Consider the following 19274-nt stretch of genomic DNA (forward strand, 5'->3'; position numbering starts at 1 on the left):
TAGTTCCAGTTTTCAAGAAGGGTCGTCGAGCAGATGCGCAAAACTATGGGCCTATATCTCTGACATCGAGCTGTTGTAGAATTTTAGAACATGTTTTTTGCTCGCGTATCATGTCATTTCTGGAAACCCAGAATGTGCTCTGTAGGAATCAACATGGATTCCGGAAACAGCGATCGTGTGAGACCCAACTCGCTTTATTTGTTCATGAGACCCAGAAAATATTAGATACGGGCTCCCAGGTAGATGCCATTTTCCTTGACTTCGATACAGTTCCGCACTGTCGCCTGATAAACAAAGTAAGAGCCTACGGAATATCAGACCAGATATATGGCTGGATTGAAGAGTTTTTAGCGAACAGAACACAGCATGTTGTTCTCAATGAAGAGACGTCTACAGACGTTAAAGTAACCTCTGGCGTGCCACAGGGGAGTGTTATGGGACCATTGCTTTTCACAATATTTATAAATGAGCTAGTAGATAGTGTCGGAAGTTCCATGCGGCTTTTCGCCGATGATGCTGTAGCATACAGAGAAATTGCAGCATTAGAAAATTGCAGCGAAATGCAGGAAGACCTGCAGCGGATAGGCACTTGGTGCAGGGAGTGGCAACTGACCCTTAACATAGACAAATGTAATGTATTGCGAATACATAGAAAGAATGATACTTTACTGTATGATTATTTGATAGTGGAACAAACACTGGTAGCAGTCACTTCTGTAAAATATCTGGGAGTATGCGTGCGGAGCGATTTGAAGTGGAATGATCATATAAAATTAATTGTTGGTATGGCGGGTGCCAGGTTGAGATTAATTGGGAGAGTCCTTAGAAAATGTAGTCCATCAACAAAGGAGGTGGCTTACAAAACACTCGTTCGACCTACACTTGAGTATTGCTCATCAGTGTGGGATCCGTACCAGGTCGGGTTGACAGAGGAGATAGAGAAGATTCAAAGAAGAGCGGCGCGTTTCGTCACAGGGTTATTTGGTAAGCGTGATAGCGTTACGGAGATGTTTAGCAAACTGAAGTGGCAGATTCTGCAAGAGAGGCGCTCTGCATCGCGGTGTAGCTTGCTGTCCAGGTTTCGAGAGGGTGCGTTTCTGGGTGAGGTATCGAATATATTGCTTCCCCCTACTTATACCTCCCGAGGAGATCACGAATGTAAAATTATAGAGATTCGAGCGCGCACGGAGGCTTTCCGGCAGTCGTTCTTCCCGCGAACCCTACGCGACTGGAACAGGAAAGGAAGGTAATGACAGTGGCACGTAAGTGCCCTCCGCCACACACCGCTGGGTGGCTTGCGGAGTATAAATGTAGATGTAGATGTAGATTTAGTCGCTTCGGGAAAGGCCTCGCGAAAATGATGATATGCCTGTCTCCAGGTGCTGGCTTGGATGAATTTCACACTGACCACATATCAGTTTCTAATCCCTCATAAACAAATGACATTAGTAAGATCCATTGGCGATGAAATTAATTCCAGCAGAGGAGAAAAGATTATTGTCGTTCAACGGACGACGGAAATACAATGGAAAGAGAACGAATAGATCAAAATAGCCAAAATATCTCAGATGGGCATTACAAAATATGTGTCGTTCACAACTTTGATTATTGCATGAAAACGCGCAAATACCACACAGTTCAAAGAATTGTGTTCTTGGACTGAACAAATATCATCTCCAGACCGCTAATCAGAACGTAAGAGGACGATTAAACGGTCGGATTCGTATGTTCCCAAAGTGCCAGAGCCTGACAAACCGGAACCAGCAATGATTATGACAGAGTTGCCTCTCAGGAGCAAGTAATTAAAAGTAAAGTTCTTAGCTAACTATTTCAAATGTATTATTAATGCATCAACTGTGGTACAACTGAAATATCTATAATGAACCATGGGAGTCGAGTTATATTTCTCCAGCGAAATTCAGCTCGCTCTGTTCTTCCATGATATCTACAGCGCAGTGGACAACAGCGTTCAGCTTGGTGCCGGGGTTCCTTGATTTCAGTAAAGCATTTAACACTGTTCCACGTTGCCGTTTAATGAAAAAAATACGAGCTTTTACCGAAGCAGGCCAGCGGTTGGATACAAGACTTTCTTGTAGACAGGACTCAACACGTCGCTCTTAACGACAGATGTAAAGGTAAGATTCGGCATAGCACAGGAAAGTGTGATAGGACCGTTGCTGTTTACAATATATATAAATGATCTAGTAGAAAGCGTCGGATGCTCTTTAAGGCTATTTGCAAATGATGCAGTTGTGTATACCAAAGTGGCAACGCCAGAAGATAGTAAAAATCTGCAGAACGACCTGCAGAGAATCGATGAATGGTGCAGGCTCTAGCAGTTGATTCAGAACGTAAATAAATGGAACATACTGCGCATACACAGAAAAAGAAACCCACTACTGTACAGCGGATTGATGACAAACAGCTGGAGACAGCGTCTGCCGTAAAATATCTAGGTGAAACTATACAGAGCGACCTTCAGTGGAATGACCATATAAAACAGATTGTGGCAAAAGCAGACATCGGTTCTTGAGTATCGTTCATCTGTCTGGATCCCTATCAGTTAGGACTGATAGAGGAAAAGGAATGAGGGAGGGGAAAAACTGAGTTCGGTAACAAGTTTCAGCTAGTAATAGCGAATGCACTGTTCAAGAATCACAAGAGGAGGAGGTATACTTGGAAAAGTTAGATTACATCATGGTCAGATAGAGATTCCGAAATCAGATACTGGATTGTAAGGCGTACCCAGGAGCAGACATAGACTCAAATCACAATATAGTAGTGATGAAAAGTAGGCTGAAGCTTAAGAGATTAGTCAGGAAGAATCACTACGCAAAGAAGTGCGATACGGCAGTGCTAAGGAATGATGCGATACAATTGAAGTTCTCTAAGGTTGTAGATATAGCAATAAGGAATAGCTCAGTAGTCAGTAGAGTTGAAGAGGAATGGGCACCTCTAAAAAGGGCCATCGCAGAAGTTGGGAAGAAAAACATAGGTACAAAGATGTTAACTACGAAACAGAGGAAATACAATTGATCTATGAAAGAAGGAAGTGCAAAAATGTTCCAGGAAACTCAGGAATAGAGAAATACAAGTCGCTGAGGAATGAAATAAATAGAAAATGGAAGAACTCCCATTATTATTTGTATTCTGTAGTCACACAACTTCATTTTATGCCCTGAGTATTTATAATATAGGTAATGTGAATTGAACATTAGCATGTCAACCACATGGAAGAATAGTTTCTTTGGCCAGAGATTAGTTTTTCGTTCACATAAATAATAGGACAAAATTTGTTTCTGCCTATCGGTCCCAGACATACAACTGTTATATTTGATAATTGGCAGTGGTTTCGAGATTACTTGCTGGCGTGCATTCGGCAGACGTCCCGTTGTATTAGGATATACTGTGGAAATATAGGAGACATATCGTCTATCCTTCCACCTTCCGATCATTACCCCTTTCGAATATCGTGCAATAGTATCTCCTTTCTCCAGTTTTGTCCATACCACGTCTTTAGGGTTATTTTTCCTATTTACCCTTAGTGTCCCGGTGCAACGTGTTTTTGCATTCGACAAGGTTTTAGCTAAAGCAAAGCCGTTGTAAAACTTATCCATGTAAACGTGATGGCCAACACGCAGCTTCTCTTCCAATAATTGTAGTACAATCTTTTCAGCATGCCCTTTTCCCTCCATATCACCACGCATCCCCGAGTACACAGCGCATTTATTTACGAAACTTTCTAGATTATTTAGCATATACAATTTGATGCCATATTTATAGCTTTTGCTCTTTATATATTGTCTAAATAACAATCGTCCCCTCCAAAGAATCATTGATTCATCTAAAGATTGATCGCTGCCTGGATAATACACCTGACACATTCTGTTGTTAAAATAATTCAGTATAGGGCGTACCTATATAATCATCTATGTTTGCTGGATGTATTCCAATCTCTGACTTCCCCGACAGCTTTGTCCTCTACAGCTCCCTCTAGTACCATGGAAGTCATTCCCTCATGTCTTAACAGATGTCCTATCATCCTGTCCCTTCTCCTTATCAGTGTTTTCCACATATTTCTTTCCTCACCGATTCTGCGCAGAAGCTCCTCATTCCTTACCTTAACAGTCCACCTCAATTTTGAACATTCGTCTTTATCACCACATCTCAAATGCTTCGATTCTCTTCTGTTCCAGTTTTCCCACAGTCCATGTTTCACTACCATACAATGCTGTATTCCAGACGTACATTCTCAGAAATTTCTTCCTCAAATTAAGGCTGATGTTTGATATTAGTAGACTTCTCTTGGCCAGGAATGCTAGTCTGCTTTTGATGTCCTCCTTGCTCCGTCCGTCATTGGTTATTTTACTGCCTAGGTAGCAGAATTCCTTAACATCATATACATCGTGACCATCAGTCCTGATGTTAAGTTTCTTGCTGTTCTCACTTCTACTACTTCTCATTACCTTCGTCTTTCTCCGATTTACTCTCAATCCATAATCTGTACTCATTAGACAGTTCATTTCGTTTAGCAGATCATGTAATTCTTCTTCACTTTCACTCAGGATAGCAATGTCATCAGCGAATCGTATCATTGATATCCTTTCACCTTGAATTTTAATTGCACTCCCGAACCTTTCTTTTTTTTTCTACCATTGCTTCCTCGATGTACAGATTTAACAGTAGGTGCGAAAGGCTACATCCTTGTCTTACACCCTTTTTAATACAAGCACTTCGTTCTTGGTCGTCCACTCATATTATTCCCTCTTGGCTGTTGTACACATTGTATATGACCTGTCTCTCCCTCTAGCTTACCCCCCATTTTCTCATTATTTCGAACATCTTGCACCATTCTACATTGTCTAACGCTTTTTCTAGGTCGACAAATCCTACGAGCGTGTCTTGATTTTTCTTTAGTCTTCCTTCCCTTATTAACTGCAACGTCAGAATTGCCTCTCTTGTGCCTTTATCTTTCCTAAAGCCAAAATGATCGTCATGTAGCGCCTCCTCAATTTTCCATTCTTCGGTATGTTAATCTTGTCAGCAACTTGGATGCATGAGCTGTTAAGCTGATTGTGCGGTAATTCTCGCACTTGTCAGCCTTTGCCGTCTTCGAAATTGTGTGGATGATGCTTTTCCGAAAGTCAGATGGCATGTCGCCGTAGTCATACATTCTACACACCAACGTGAATAGTCGTTTCGTTGCCACTTCCCCCAATGATTTTAGAAATTCTGATGGAATGTTATCTATCCCTTCTGCTTTATTTGATATTAAGTCCTTCAAAGCTCTGTTAAATTCTGATTCTAGTACTGGATCCCCAATCTCTTCTAAATCGACTCCTGTTTCTTATTCTGTCATATCAGACAGATCTTCCTTCTCATACCTATCCGCTCTCTCCTCTGCATTTGACAGTGGAATTCCTGTTGCACTCTTAACACGTTCGCTTATAATGCGTCTCCGCGATCAACAAGCCAGTGCGGGTAACGCTTATAAGCGGTGCATTCGCTAGCTGAGTGCTCAGTTTAGTTTGTTCGGCTGTACACTCGTGTTAGTACAAGCAACAAACGAAATATCACGTAACGTTTTCCTGTCTGCAGTTGTGTGTTTTCGTCTTTAGTCGTCTGTTCAAATGGTTCAAATGGCTCTGAGCACTATGGGACTTAACTACTGTGGTCATCAGTCCCCTAAAACTTAGAACTAATTAAACCTAACTAACCTAAGGACATCACACACATCCATGCCCGAGGCAGGATTCGAACCTGCGACCGTAGCAGTCGCGCGGTTCCGGGCTGCGCGCCTAGAACCGCTAGACCACCGCGGCCGGCTTAGTCGTCTGTGTTGTGCATTGTTTGCAATGGTGGCGAATCAACCAACACCGGGGGCTTCTAACCCTACAAAGAGTAGAAAGAGTGAACAATATACTGACCATGAGTTACTGAGTGCGTTAGTGATGTTGAGTTCAGAGGGGGCGAACCAGAGGACGGTGGCTGGAATTTGGAGGTGCACAAACATACCATAGTGATGACAGTGTGGAAGTAGAACTGTAGAATATGTTTTGCGACAGTTCGTAATCAGGCGATACGGACGACTATAATGAAGGAATCGCCGACGATGAAGAACCCGCGCTCGCAGAAGTAAGCAAACCACGTGCCACTTGGCATGAAGAACCACATGGGATGCAGTATCATCTGTTTACAAAAGCAGAATGTTTGCAGATAAATCCTGCTGGATATACGTTAATGGGTTTCTTTAGGCTACTGGTTACAGGTGACATACTGCAGCTCGTATTTGGTGAAAAGAACGGTAACGCCCACAATATATTTGCGAGCGAATATACGAAAGAGGGCTTTAGGATTAGTAATTGGAAATCTGTAAGTATAGGAGAAACACTAGTCTTCCTGGGTATTTCATTACATACGCGTAATGTCAAATATACCCGATCACAAGACTACTGGAAGAAAGACCCGCTGTTCGAAAACAGAGGAATAGCGATGAGTATGGGCAGAGACAGATATTTGCTCATCTTACGCTCACTGCATTTTGCGAAAAATCCAAACTCAAAAACATTTTATCTCCTTGCATCACTGAGTGATAGCGCCGTATTTATACTTACTGATGCGTTTTCTCGCTTGTAGATACGCCTGGTTGACGGCGTCGTAGGTGATACACGTGTGCTCGCCGCCATACCCACTGAAATAAAGAAACACCACAGCTTTAGTTCCTCATCGACAACACAAATAGTTTTTAAATGTGGACGAACACTAAAATATTTTGTAACACAACCACAACTAGTAACAGAAAAGAAGTTGGTCTCTCTCTCTCTCTCTCTCTCTCTCTCTCTCTCTCTCTCTCTCTCTGTCTATCTATCTATCTATCTATCTATCTCTCGCTCGCTCTGTCTCCTGTGCTGTCTCGCAGTTTAGTAACGGAAGCAATCACGTTATCAGTAGACGCTGCAAATTAAATGTTAGTGGCGTGGAGCCAGAAGAAAGCAGAATTTCGTTCAGGTTTCCAGTACTAAAGGCGATTAAGATTCTGCATCCATCCACTTCAGCCCCACTCGTATTTAGACCGATAAGGGGCAAACAATATTTACGTATTGTCACCCACACCTCACAACGAAACATTTCGAACGATGTTGCACAATAGAGAAGATACACATTCGGAAGGTTCGAATGATTCATCCAGCTATTAAGATTTGGACTCCATAAACACCCTTTGCTACCCTTGCTTCTCTTTAAGTTACAATGGTAAATATATATTCCACAGGAACTTCTATGTAATAGCTATATGCTCCTGGTTCACTGGTATGAATATTTAGTACCCTATAACTCATTATAGACTTATAATGCAGTCTTATTCATTATTATTCCCAAAGACTGCATACTGATACATATTTCATTATTAAGCTATAAAAACCATTCTGTCGCTTTACAGGTTGACTGAGTTTCCTCTCCAGTGACTTCGACGTCTAAGTGATGTGTATCACTACCCTCCTTTTCTGCTTGGTACGATTAGTATGGGTCTGCTGCTCCGGCAACCGTTTGTTACATCGATGAGACCAAATCATCAACCCATTCGGGAAGTATGTGAGCTCGAGGTAACAGTTTATTTTGGCCTCATGCTCAGTTCCATTCGTGTGTGATATTTTGGTTCACTGTTACTTGGTGTGGTAACTTTCGAAGTGAGTTGTCTGCTTAAGAAACCTATTCTTAGCTCGGAACAGGATGACCAGAAAGGATTACTACATCATCCTCGTACATTATCTAGCTCACAGGTCTCCTAATTTAACTCTGTTTTCTATGCCACCCTCATGTAGATAAAATATGAACCAATTCAAAGTAAATGGATCATTTACTAATTAATATTAGACAGCGTAAAGCTTTGCAATTGACTTGTCAATAACCTTCAAATGAGAATGAAAAATTTTCAAATTTTATTTTAGTGATTTTCTTGTGCACTTCTTCTTTTCACCTGTACAAGAGTTATTCATTATATCTTAGAGTTCTTAGTTGTAATGTATAATTCAGATATGTATTCGTCGCTCGTTTCCAGTCAGATATTTTGTGAACTGCGTGAATGAAGAGCTTTGACTCGAAGGATCATTACCAGTGTGGAGGAAAAAATATAATTCTGTAGCTGAGGTTCAAAAATGGTTCAAATGGCTCTGAGCACTATGGGACTCAACATCTTAAGTCATAAGTCCCCTAGAACTTAGAACTACTTAAACTTAACTAACCTAAGGACATCACACACACCCATGCCCGAGGCAGGATTCGAACCTGCGACCGTAGCAGTCCCGCTGTTCCGGACTGCAGCGCCAGAAGCGCTAGACCACCGCGGCCGGCTCTGTAGCTGAGGTCACCTACATATAGTACCAGGAGCTAAGCGGATGGAAATATAATGGTGGTTGCAATGTATAAGAGACTCACACTTGTATTCCGAAAATGGGGAGTTTATACTTCCATCGAGTAACCCTGACCTTGGTTTTTCGTGGTTTACCTAAAAAAGAGTTGAGGCCAAAGCTGGAACGCATTTTAAATTTGTCTAAACTACGGTCCCGCTCCGTCGGTAACACCCCGACGTCGATGGTAAACGTTCATTTTTCGCGTTGTGGCAGAATATTTTGCCTCTAGCGTGAAGACAATAGGGGAAGTCTAATTATCAGACTAAGTGAAAATACACTCCTGGAAATTGTAATAAGAACACCGTGAATTCATTGTCCCAGGAAGGGGAAACTTTATTAACACATTCCTGGGGTCAGATACATCACATGATCACACTGACAGAACCACAGGCACATAGACACAGGCAACAGAGCGTGCACAATGTCGGCACTAGTACAGTGTATATCCACCTTTCGCAGCAATGCAGGCTGCTATTCTCCCATGGAGACGATCGTAGAGATGCTGGATGTAGTCCTGTGGAACGGCTTGCCATGCCATTTCCACCTGGCGCCTCAGTTGGACCAGCGTTCGTGCTGGACGTGCAGACAGCGTGAGACGACGCTTCATCCAGTCCCAAACATGCTCAATGGGGGACAGATCCGGAGATCTTGCTGGCCAGGGTAGTTGACTTACACCTTCTAGAGCACGTTGGGTGGCACGGGATACATGCGGACGTGCATTGTCCTGTTGGAACAGCAAGTTCCCTTGCCGGTCTAGGAATGGTAGAACGATGGGTTCGATGACGGTTTGGATGTACCGTGCACTATTCAGTGTCCCCTCGACGATCACCAGTGGTGTACGGCCAGTGTAGGAGATCGCTCCCCACACCATGATGCCGGGTGTTGGCCCTGTGTGCCTCGGTCGTATGCAGTCCTGATTGTGGCGCTCACCTGCACGGCGCCAAACACGCATACGACCATCATTGGCACCAAGGCAGAAGCGACTCTCATCGCTGAAGACGACACGTCTCCATTCGTCCCTCCATTCACGCCTGTCGCGACACCACTGGAGGCGGGCTGCACGATGTTGGGGCGTGAGCGGAAGACGGCCTAACGGTGTGCGGGACCGTAGCCCAGCTTCATGGAGACGGTTGCGAATGGTCCTCGCCGATACCCCAGGAGCAACAGTGTCCCTAATTTGCTGGGAAGTGGCGGTGCGGTCCCCTACGGCACTGCGTAGGATCCTACGGTCTTGGCGTGCATCCGTGCGTCGCTGCGGTCCGGTCCCAGGTCGACGGGCACGTGCACCTTCCGTCGACCACTGGCGACAACATCGATGTACTGTGGAGACCTCACGCCCCACGTCTTGAGCAATTCGGCGGTACGTCCACCCGGCCTCCCGCATGCCCACTATACGCCCTCGCTCGAAGTCCGTCAACTGCACATACGGTTCACGTCCACGCTGTCGCGGCATGCTACCAGTATTAAAGACTGCGATGGAGCTCCGTATGCCACGGCAAACTGGCTGACACTGACGGCGGCGGTGCACAAACGCTGCGCAGCTAGCGCCATTCGACGGCCAACACCGCGGTTCCTGGTGTGTCCGCTGTGCCGTGCGTGTGATCATTGCTTGTACAGCCCTCTCGCAGTGTCCGAAGCAAGTATGGTGGGTCTGACACACCGGTGTCAATATGTTCTTTTTTCCATTTCCAGGAGTGTATATAGAGCCGAATTCCGCGTCATTCCACACTGTCTCACCGCATGAGGCTGAGTGACGCTGCTGATAGTGCTCTCGCTGTCTCCTTCGTTCCTTCGAATTGATGTACATCATACGATTAAAAGTATTTGGACATTCCTGTGTAATGCGGAATTTGACAACTAGATGTCATGAGTGGTGGACCTCTAGACACTGCCTAAGTCCACTGTTCATCGTGGAATTATGAAGTGGAGACGCGAAGGAACAACCGCAGCTAAACCGAGACCATGCAGACCTCATGCGCTGACCGACGGGGACCGTCGAGCAATGCGGCGGGTGATAATTCCGCATGAATATGTACACTGTCATAAAGCATCACTTTTGATGCAAGCCGGCCGAAGTGGTCGTGCGGTTAAAGGCGCTGCAGTCTGGAACCGCAAGATCGCTACGGTCGCAGGTTCGAATCCTGCCTCGGGCATGGATGTTTGTGATGTCCTTAGGTTAGTTAGGTTTAACTAGTTCTAAGTTCTAGGGGACTAATGACCTCAGCAGTTGAGTCCCATAGTGCTCAGAGCCATTTTTTTTTTTTTTTTTGATGCAATGGTTTGTGGAGAGCAGCGTTCCAGGAACGGACAGGCTTGCCCAAAATTCCGACCTGTATCCAATGGAACACCTTCGCTTCAACGTCCAACATATTTTCTTTGTTTTCGGCTATTAAGGAACAGTGGGCTGAGATTCCTCCACAATCAGTCACCTTCCTGGAAGTATCCCCAGTAGTGCCCAAGGCGTCATAAAGGCAAAAAGTGGAAACTTCTTATTAATGTGCACCAATATTGTCCGGATACTTTTGATCAGAGCTAGAAGGTATCAAGGCGGTTCATTCTCTACCTTCTTTCCATCGCCTAATATAAAAAATTAACACTACCCTACGCGATGCAACACAGTCACATGGTACAGTCTAGCGAGATGTTGCAGGGCCTAAGACACTGGATTCGCATACGGAAGAAGTGAGATCCCTATCCCTTTTCTCCCAAGTTTTTTGTTGTGCTACATCGCTTATGGCTAATGCCTGGTCGTCTCGTCTGACATAACACCTCCTATTTCCTTCCACATAATAGTTCAAACCAAGCCTGACGTTCGTCTGTAATAACTTCGATGTTGATAAGACGTTAAACTTCAAACTTGGTTCCCTTTTATATTTTGAAATCACTTCATTTAATTATTTAGCAAATAGCTAACTTTGCGAGCGACGTTTCCAAACTCTATAAGAATAATAACTGTGACACTTTATATGGGTCGGCAGCTCGTGGTATTGCGGTAGCAATCTTGCTTCCCGCGCGCGGAGTCCCGGGTTCGATTACCAGCGGGGTCAGCCTGCCTCGAAATGACTGGGTGTTGTTGTGTCGTCTTCATCATCATCATTCATCCTCATTACGGTCGGAGGAAGGCAACGGCAGACAACCTCCGCTAGGACCTTGCCTAGTACGGCGGTGCGAATCTACCGCATCGTCCCCCACGCTCCTCGGAGTATCGGACCTCATCATCATTCTTTATATGCAAAATGTGATGAGGTCCCAAATAAGAACTTCGCATAATCACAGCAGGTGAAGACTGAGCTATCTCAAATGTCAAGTCTATATGTAAAACAGTACAAATGGAACCCTTACGTCACTGTGCCAGCATTAAACTAATTTAGCATAACTACTGAAACGGTTAAGACGTAGTCAAATAAGATATATGAAAACGGACTTAGCAGCACAACCAGATTGTCAAAGGTATAGAAAAACAGTTACCATAACTTATTATAATATTAACATTGTTCATATTAAAAGCTCTCTTAGCCGGCCGCGGTGGTCTCGCGGTTCTAGGCGCGCAGTCCGGAACCGTGCGACTGCTACGGTCGCAGGTTCGAATCCTGCCTCGGGCGTGGATGTGTGTGATGTCCTTAGGTTAGTTAGGTTTAAGTAGTTCTAAGTTCTAGGGGACTGATGACCACAGCAGTTGAGTCCCATAGTGCTCAGAGTCATTTGAACCAAAGCTCTCTTACTCAGAGTTCCTACTTCAGTTATGCTTATCATGTACATAAGAACAAATGTTATACGCCTTTTCCAACTGAATGCTTACTTTTGACCGAGAGAGGTGGCGCAGTAGTTAGCACACTGGACTCGCATTCGGGAGGACGACGGTTCAATCCCGCGTCCGGCCATCCTAATTTAGGTTTTCCGTGATTCCCCTAAATCGCTCCAGGCAAATGCCGGGATGGTTCATCTGAAAGGACACGGCCGACTTCCTTCCCCGTCCTTCCCTGATCTGACGAGACCGATGACCTCGCAGTTTGGTCTCTTCCTACAAATAACCCAACCCAATGCTTACTTTTGTTTTTAACCAAACATTTTTCACTTGTATTCCATTGATGACGCCTAGTATGAATAGACAAATTGTGTTTGGTTAAAAACAAAATTAACAGTCATTTGCAAAAGGCATAACATTAGTTCTTATCTACACGATAAACAAAATTATTTTAATGTGTTATGTATGGTGGCACAAGGAGAGAAACCGCATAAGATTTGCACTTTTTACGTTTTAAGTACGGTCTTCACATCTGAGAAACTTGTACTCATCTCACATTTATTTTCCCCCCACACTGATTAGGCGACTATAACATGACGTAATTACAACAGTTTTTATTGTGCTGCAGCTTGCAATGTTCAGTAGTAATAAATTAAGGAAATGTTTAACAGTTAAATAAAGTGCTTATTTGCAAATAAAATATCAGCTTTAAAGGTGGACATATGTAGGTTAAGTCGACATTTATTTGCGAATAGTTTCAGAATGAGTGAAAATTTCATGTGAAGAGAGCGATACAAGCGCGCGACATCTATGAAATAGTCGACTTACGGCGGTAACAGTAGTAACTCTGACCTTTGATTTAGTTGTAGAGCTGAAAGTGGTCGAGCGCTGGACGTGGAGTAAGCTGGCAGAACTTTTAGCGTAGCGCATATTAGAGGAGGATTTTGCTGAAGAAAACTGTTAGGAATTCTTAATCTGATGGAAGGTCTTACAAACGCAGCATTTGTGGAACAGAGGGAATGGATGTACATTATGGATATGTTTTCAAGGTAATAATTTTTGCTGGCGCACACTGATAACGTTAGTGATTTTTGCAACTGGAAGGTCAACCTCCCAACATCAGTTTAGGTTATTTCAGTCTAATTCATTTCACTTTGCATAATCGTATTCATTTCAGTTTTCCTAATCGTAAAAGCATTTTGTTATAAGGCTTTTGAAAAGAAAGTAAAAGTTTCTGGTCTTCTGTGAGTTTTATGTTCTGGTGAAATAAGAGTTTAAAACATAGAATTGTCATTATAATGAGCTGATTAGTATTTTCATTTCAAGTAAGAATTTTTTGGACTATGGAAAAGTCATCCCAGTCTTTTTCCGAGTAGTTTACTTTTACTTCAGCACATTTTAGCTGACGCAATTCCTTGGTGCTGTGCTGTTGCTGCTGATTATGCTGTAATTTTTCAGGTGAGCTTTTCATATTTTGTTCGTTCTTTCGTTTCTTATCCCACGTTTCCATTTCGGAAAGTCTAAGCATTTCCTTTGAAACTCAGATCGTTAATGGGCCACTAAACAGTGTGTTTCACAGTGTTGCTACGTAGCTTCAGTGCTTCATTTTTATGGGGGAGGGGGCGGCAGTGTACAATTTGATTTTGGTAGTGGCTTTTGAGTAACAGTTTTGATTTTAATTTCCTGCTCTGTGAACGCCATTTAGTTTTGTCTTTATGAAACTGTGTGCACTGAGACACGCTGTTCGCAATATTAATTACAGTTCAATATTTTTATAACAGAGAGCAGCCTATTCAGTTTTGAGTAAAAAACAGAAAAACATTTTTACGCTCATGAACGAACGAACAATCGAGTCAGAGCAAATAACTTTCAAGCTTAAAGAGCAAATTAACTCCCTTGAAAGCCCATAAATAAAAAAAACTGAAAAAGTTCTTCAATTTTTTGCGAAATGCTTTGTCTGAATTATTTGACGAATCATTCAAAGGACGGACAGGAGTTTCTCTATTTTACTAATTTTTACCTTTAAAAAATCATTGAGTAATACATTTGACCAATATTTTTCAAAATTATTTTCTTTCCAAATTTTGTTGAGAAAGCGTCCTAGTCAAATATCGAATCACTGTAATTTTTCGTGCATAAAACAGATAGGCGTTTAAGAGAGGAAGTTTTTGACACTTCGTTTACATAGCTAGCAGAAGCTGATTGCGAAATATTTCAATGTTTCCTGAACTCACAAATTAAGTTTTTCTTTATTACCTGATTACTTTCAAGAAATTATTTTTTTATTTTTTATTTGTTAAATTTTTGTTTTCAAAACCAGACGTCACGCTGTCAGTTTGGTGCACCATTGTGTAACTGATAGACATTCGTGTTTTCGCTCCTCTCAAAAATTTGATCAAAAAACCTAGGATACATCTGACCAAAACTCTAACGTCCATAAGACATGCAGCTGGAGTGTACCACAGAAAACCAGTCTCTTTACCATCAGGATACCGAATATCTCAGATGCGGAGCTATACGTACACACACAGTGCTCGGTGTGCTTTCGCAACCTTTTCGCGAGAGGTTACCTGCTTTCCTGCAGCGCGGGGGCGCGCAACATGTGGGTCGCAGAGCCCGTATCGCGTTCTCAGCGGAAGCGCGCCTATGCGGAAGCGTCGATGTGAAACATGGGCGCCTGCGGAAGCCCGACTCCGTGGCGAATCAGGCGGAAGGCACCTTCCGAAGACTCCAATTAGGCTTTCACTCAGCCGCATAACGTGCAGCCGGATCAACCTTCACTGCGGATTGGTACTGTCTGCGGCATTCGAAGCCAGTCCAGCTTCCTATTGCAGTTAGACGTTCGACGGCTTTCCGTAAATTATTACTTCCTTGGGGAGTACGAGTCATTGTTCCTATGTGCTTTCCACAGCTCGACAGACTACCAATAGTAACTAATTTTGGGCATACATCTCCCTTTGGAAAATCTGAAACTGCTCCGATAATCCGTTACGTTTCACCCGATAGCGATTACTTGACTAACTTTTACAACGACTCTCTCCCAGACTTAAGTTCCTACTCTCATTCATACAATGTTAGAGAATAATTTCACAATTATGTCCCCTAATTTTCAGTTTATGCGCTGAGGTTTATGTCCTGTCTTTATAAAATACTCATAGAAAAACCCCGAATATTAAAGAAGAAACGAGGAAGATTGTATGGTATAACCTCCCATAGACATTATTAACATGTGACAGTTGAAAATATGAACGATTATTTCGTTCGTAACATCTAAAGTTCATGACTGTACAGGGTTTTTACTCATTTCATTTCACATCATTTCCTTTCATTGAATTCATATTCATTAACTGCCTTCATTTCGCTGCTGTTAATTTAATTCATTTGGATTTTTGTCCTTATCCGGTGGAAGAATCAACAGCATCTTACGTCCTATGCCAAAGCACTTGAAACTTAATACAAGCTGTTGCCGCAGGATCTGACTTAGGGAACTTTACATCATCGTATCTACTTCCTTAATTTCAAAGATTAAAATTTATTCCGCTGGTAGCACTCTGACCGGACGCGTATCTGTTGAAGACAGCCTGTTACATTCAGGCCGAAGTTACTTAGTCAGTTATTGGAAGAAGTAAGCAAGGTAAGCTAAAGAGAAATGAAGCGCATGGACACGTAACCAAGTATGAGCAATCATACGTATATACAGGGTGTTACAAAAAGGTACGGCCAAACTTTCAGGAAACATTCCTCACACACAAATAAAGAAAAGATGTTATGTGGACATGTGTCCGAAAACGCTTAATTTCCATGTTAGAGCTCATTTTAGTTTCGTCAGTATGTACTGTACTTCCTCGATTCAATCAACAAGTGTGGGCTGCACATTTCAGTCGAAGTGTTCGTACGCTTCTCAACAACAGATTCGGTGACCGATGGATTGGTAGAAGCGGACCATTTCCATGGCCTCCACGCTCTCCTGACCTCAACCCTCTTGACTTTCATTTATGGGGGCATTTGAAAGCTCTTGTCTACGCAACCCCGGTACCAAATGTAGAGACTCTTCGTGCTCGTATTGTGGACGGCTGTGATACAATACACCATTCTCCAGGGCTGCATCAGCGCATCAGGGATTCCATGCGACGGAGGGTGGATGCATGTATCCTCGCTAACGGAGGACATTTTGAACATTTCCTGTAACAAAGTGAAGTCACGCTGGTACGTTCTGTTGCTGTGTGTTTCCATTCCATGATTAATGTGATTTGAAGAGAAGTAATAAAATGAGCTCTAACATGGAAAGTAAGCGTTTCCGGACACATGTGCACATAACATATTTTCTTTCTTTGTGTATGAGGAATGTTTCCTGAAAGTTTGGCCGTACCTTTTTGTAACATCCTGTATTATGTTCGGCTAACTGCACAGACTCAAAATGAATAACGTATGGCATAAATGCTCTTTCATAGAAAGTAATCGGACGCCTCTATGCAAAATTGACTTCTAAAAGTCATGAGGGCGCCAGGCAAAAGGAGGCGAAGAATATTGTGTTATCAGAAAGGCAGTAACAGCGGAAGGGTCCCTCAAGAGAACTCAGTGACTTTGAATGTGAGCTAATCATTTAATGTCATCCGATACCCGTAATGGTGTTTAAACCGCTATAAAACTGCCCAATTCGACTACCAAATGGTTCTGAGCACTACGGGACTTAACATCTGAGGTCATCAGTCCCCTAGAACTTAGAACTACTTAAACCCAACTAACCTAAGGACATCACGCACATCCATGCCAGGGGCAGGATTCGACCCTGCGACCGTAGCGGACGCACGGTTCCAGACCGAAGCGCCTAAAACCACTCGGCCACAGCGGCTGGCCAAGTCGACTACCGGCGACGTGACTGTGGGAACTGGAAGCGTGGAGGAACCCCGCTTAACGCACGGTCAGACAAACCTTACATTCTGACTGCAGCGACCCCCTAGCGTTGGGGGACATTGGTTTGTGGACAGAAACATTCCTGAAATGAACTGGCCTGACCTAATGGAACTCCTTTGCGATGGGTTAGAAATTCGACTTCGCTCCAGATCCAATGTCCAACATCACTATCTTCCCTGGTTTGACTCTTGACAAAGAATGCGCTGTCATTCCTCCACAGACATTCAGACACCTTACTGAAAGTGTCCCAAGTAGAGTTCAAGCCGTCATAAAGCTGAATTGGGGACGCGCCTCCTATTAATGTCCACTAACAGATATCCGCATACTTTTAATTAGATAGATTATGTAGAGATTGCCATACTTACTGAGATGACATACATAGGAAAAGAAATGCAATACTGTACAGCTACACTGTTGATGAAAAACAGCTGGAGACAGTGTCTGCCGTAAAATATTTAGGCGTAACTATCCAGAGCCACCTTAAGTGGAATGACCACATATAACAGATAGTGGGAAAAGCAGATACCAGACTCAGATTCATCGGAAGAATCTTACGGAAATGTAACTCATACACGAAAGAAGTGGCTTCTAAGGGGTTTCTTCGCCCGATTCTTGAGTATTATTCATCTATGTGGGATCCCTGTCAGGTAGGACTGGTAGAGGAGACAGAGAAGATCCAACGAAGAGCGGCGCGTTTAGTCACGGAATCGTTTAGTGGCGATAGAGCGTTACGGAGATGCTAAGCAAACTCCACTGGCAGACATTACAAGAGAGGCGTTGTGCATCACGGAGAGATTTGCTACGGAAATTTCGGGACAGCACTTTTCAGGAGTCGGACAATATAACACTTCCCCCTACATACATCTCGCGTATTGGCCACGTGGAGAAAATTCGAGAATTAGAGCCAATACAGAGGCTTACCGACAATCATTTTTCCCACGCACTATTCGCGAGTGGAACAGGGTTGGAGGAATCAGATAGTGATACCGAAAGTACCCTCCGCCAAGCAGCATTAGGTAGCTTGCGGAGTATGTTGTACATGTAGATGCTGATACGACGTAAAATATATGCATGCATAAGGGTTCTAATTCTTAACATGTATCTCTCCCAGAATTTCTGTAAGTACCTCTCCCAGAATTTCTGTAAAGCTACTCCCCTTGTAAAAAATGATTTATATCCATCTTTTCGCTGCCATTTCCTTGTCGGGCCTCCAATCAGAGAAGTCACGAGATCTAATATCGGTCGTATCATGGAAATTTTCATTATGTCTCTAACCTAAGAATCAGCTCTCAACGATGAGAGGAACCGCCAGGAGCCATACGTGGTATCGATACCACGTGAAACTGTAGTGGTAGATTAGGAACGCCGAGTCGCCGAAGAGGCGTCCAATTCAACGACTTGCACCCAGCCATTCATCTATACGAAATTACTGTTGTTGTTGCTGTGGTCATCAGTCCTGAGACTGATTCGATGCAACTCTCCATGCTACTCTATCCTGTGCAAGCTTCATCATCTCCCAGTACCTACCGCAACCTACATCGTTCTGAATCTGCTTAATGTATTCATCTCTTGGTCTCCTTCTATGATTTTTACTCTCCACGCTGCCCTCCAATACTAAATTGGTGATCCCTTGATGTCTCAGAACATGCCCTACCAACCGATCCCTTCTTCTAGTCAAGTTGTGCCACAAACTTCTCTTCTCCCCAATTCTATTCAATACCTCCTCATTAGTCAAGTGATCTACCCGTCTAATCTTCAGCATTCTTCTGTAGCACCACATTTCGAAAGCTTCATTCTCTTCTTCTCCAAACTATTTATCGTCCATGTTTCACTTCCATACATGGCTACACTCCATACAAATACTTTCAGAAACGACTTCTGACACTTAAATCTATACTCGATGTTAACAAATTTCTCTTTTTCAGAAACACCTTCTTTGCCATTGACAGTCTACATTTTATATCCTCTATACTTCGACCATCATCATTTATTTTGCTTCAAAACTCTTTTACTACTTTAAGTGTCTCATTTCCTAATCTAATTGCCTCAGCATCACCCGACTTAATTCGACTACATTCCATTACCCTCGTTTTGCTTTTGTTGATGCTCATCTTATATCCTCCTTTCAAAGCACTGTCCATTCCGTTCAACTGCTCTTCCAAGTCCTTTGCTGCCTCTGACAAAATTACAATATCATCGGCGAACCT

At 43.2% G+C, this 19274-nt stretch overlaps 1 protein-coding gene across 1 annotated transcript in view; it reads right to left on the minus strand.

Moving 5' to 3' along the window:
- LOC126473871 (chorion peroxidase-like) overlaps positions 1–19274 on the minus strand; it is a 253336-nt gene that overhangs the window by 81881 nt on the left and 152181 nt on the right. The window contains exon 3 of the mRNA XM_050101206.1: positions 6615–6691. Coding sequence (XP_049957163.1) covers positions 6615–6691 — 77 coding nt within the window. The remainder of the gene's footprint in view (positions 1–6614; positions 6692–19274) is intronic.

This window comes from Schistocerca serialis, chromosome 1 (assembly GCF_023864345.2).
Source record: "Schistocerca serialis cubense isolate TAMUIC-IGC-003099 chromosome 1, iqSchSeri2.2, whole genome shotgun sequence".
Classification (NCBI taxonomy): Eukaryota; Metazoa; Arthropoda; class Insecta; order Orthoptera; family Acrididae; genus Schistocerca; species Schistocerca serialis.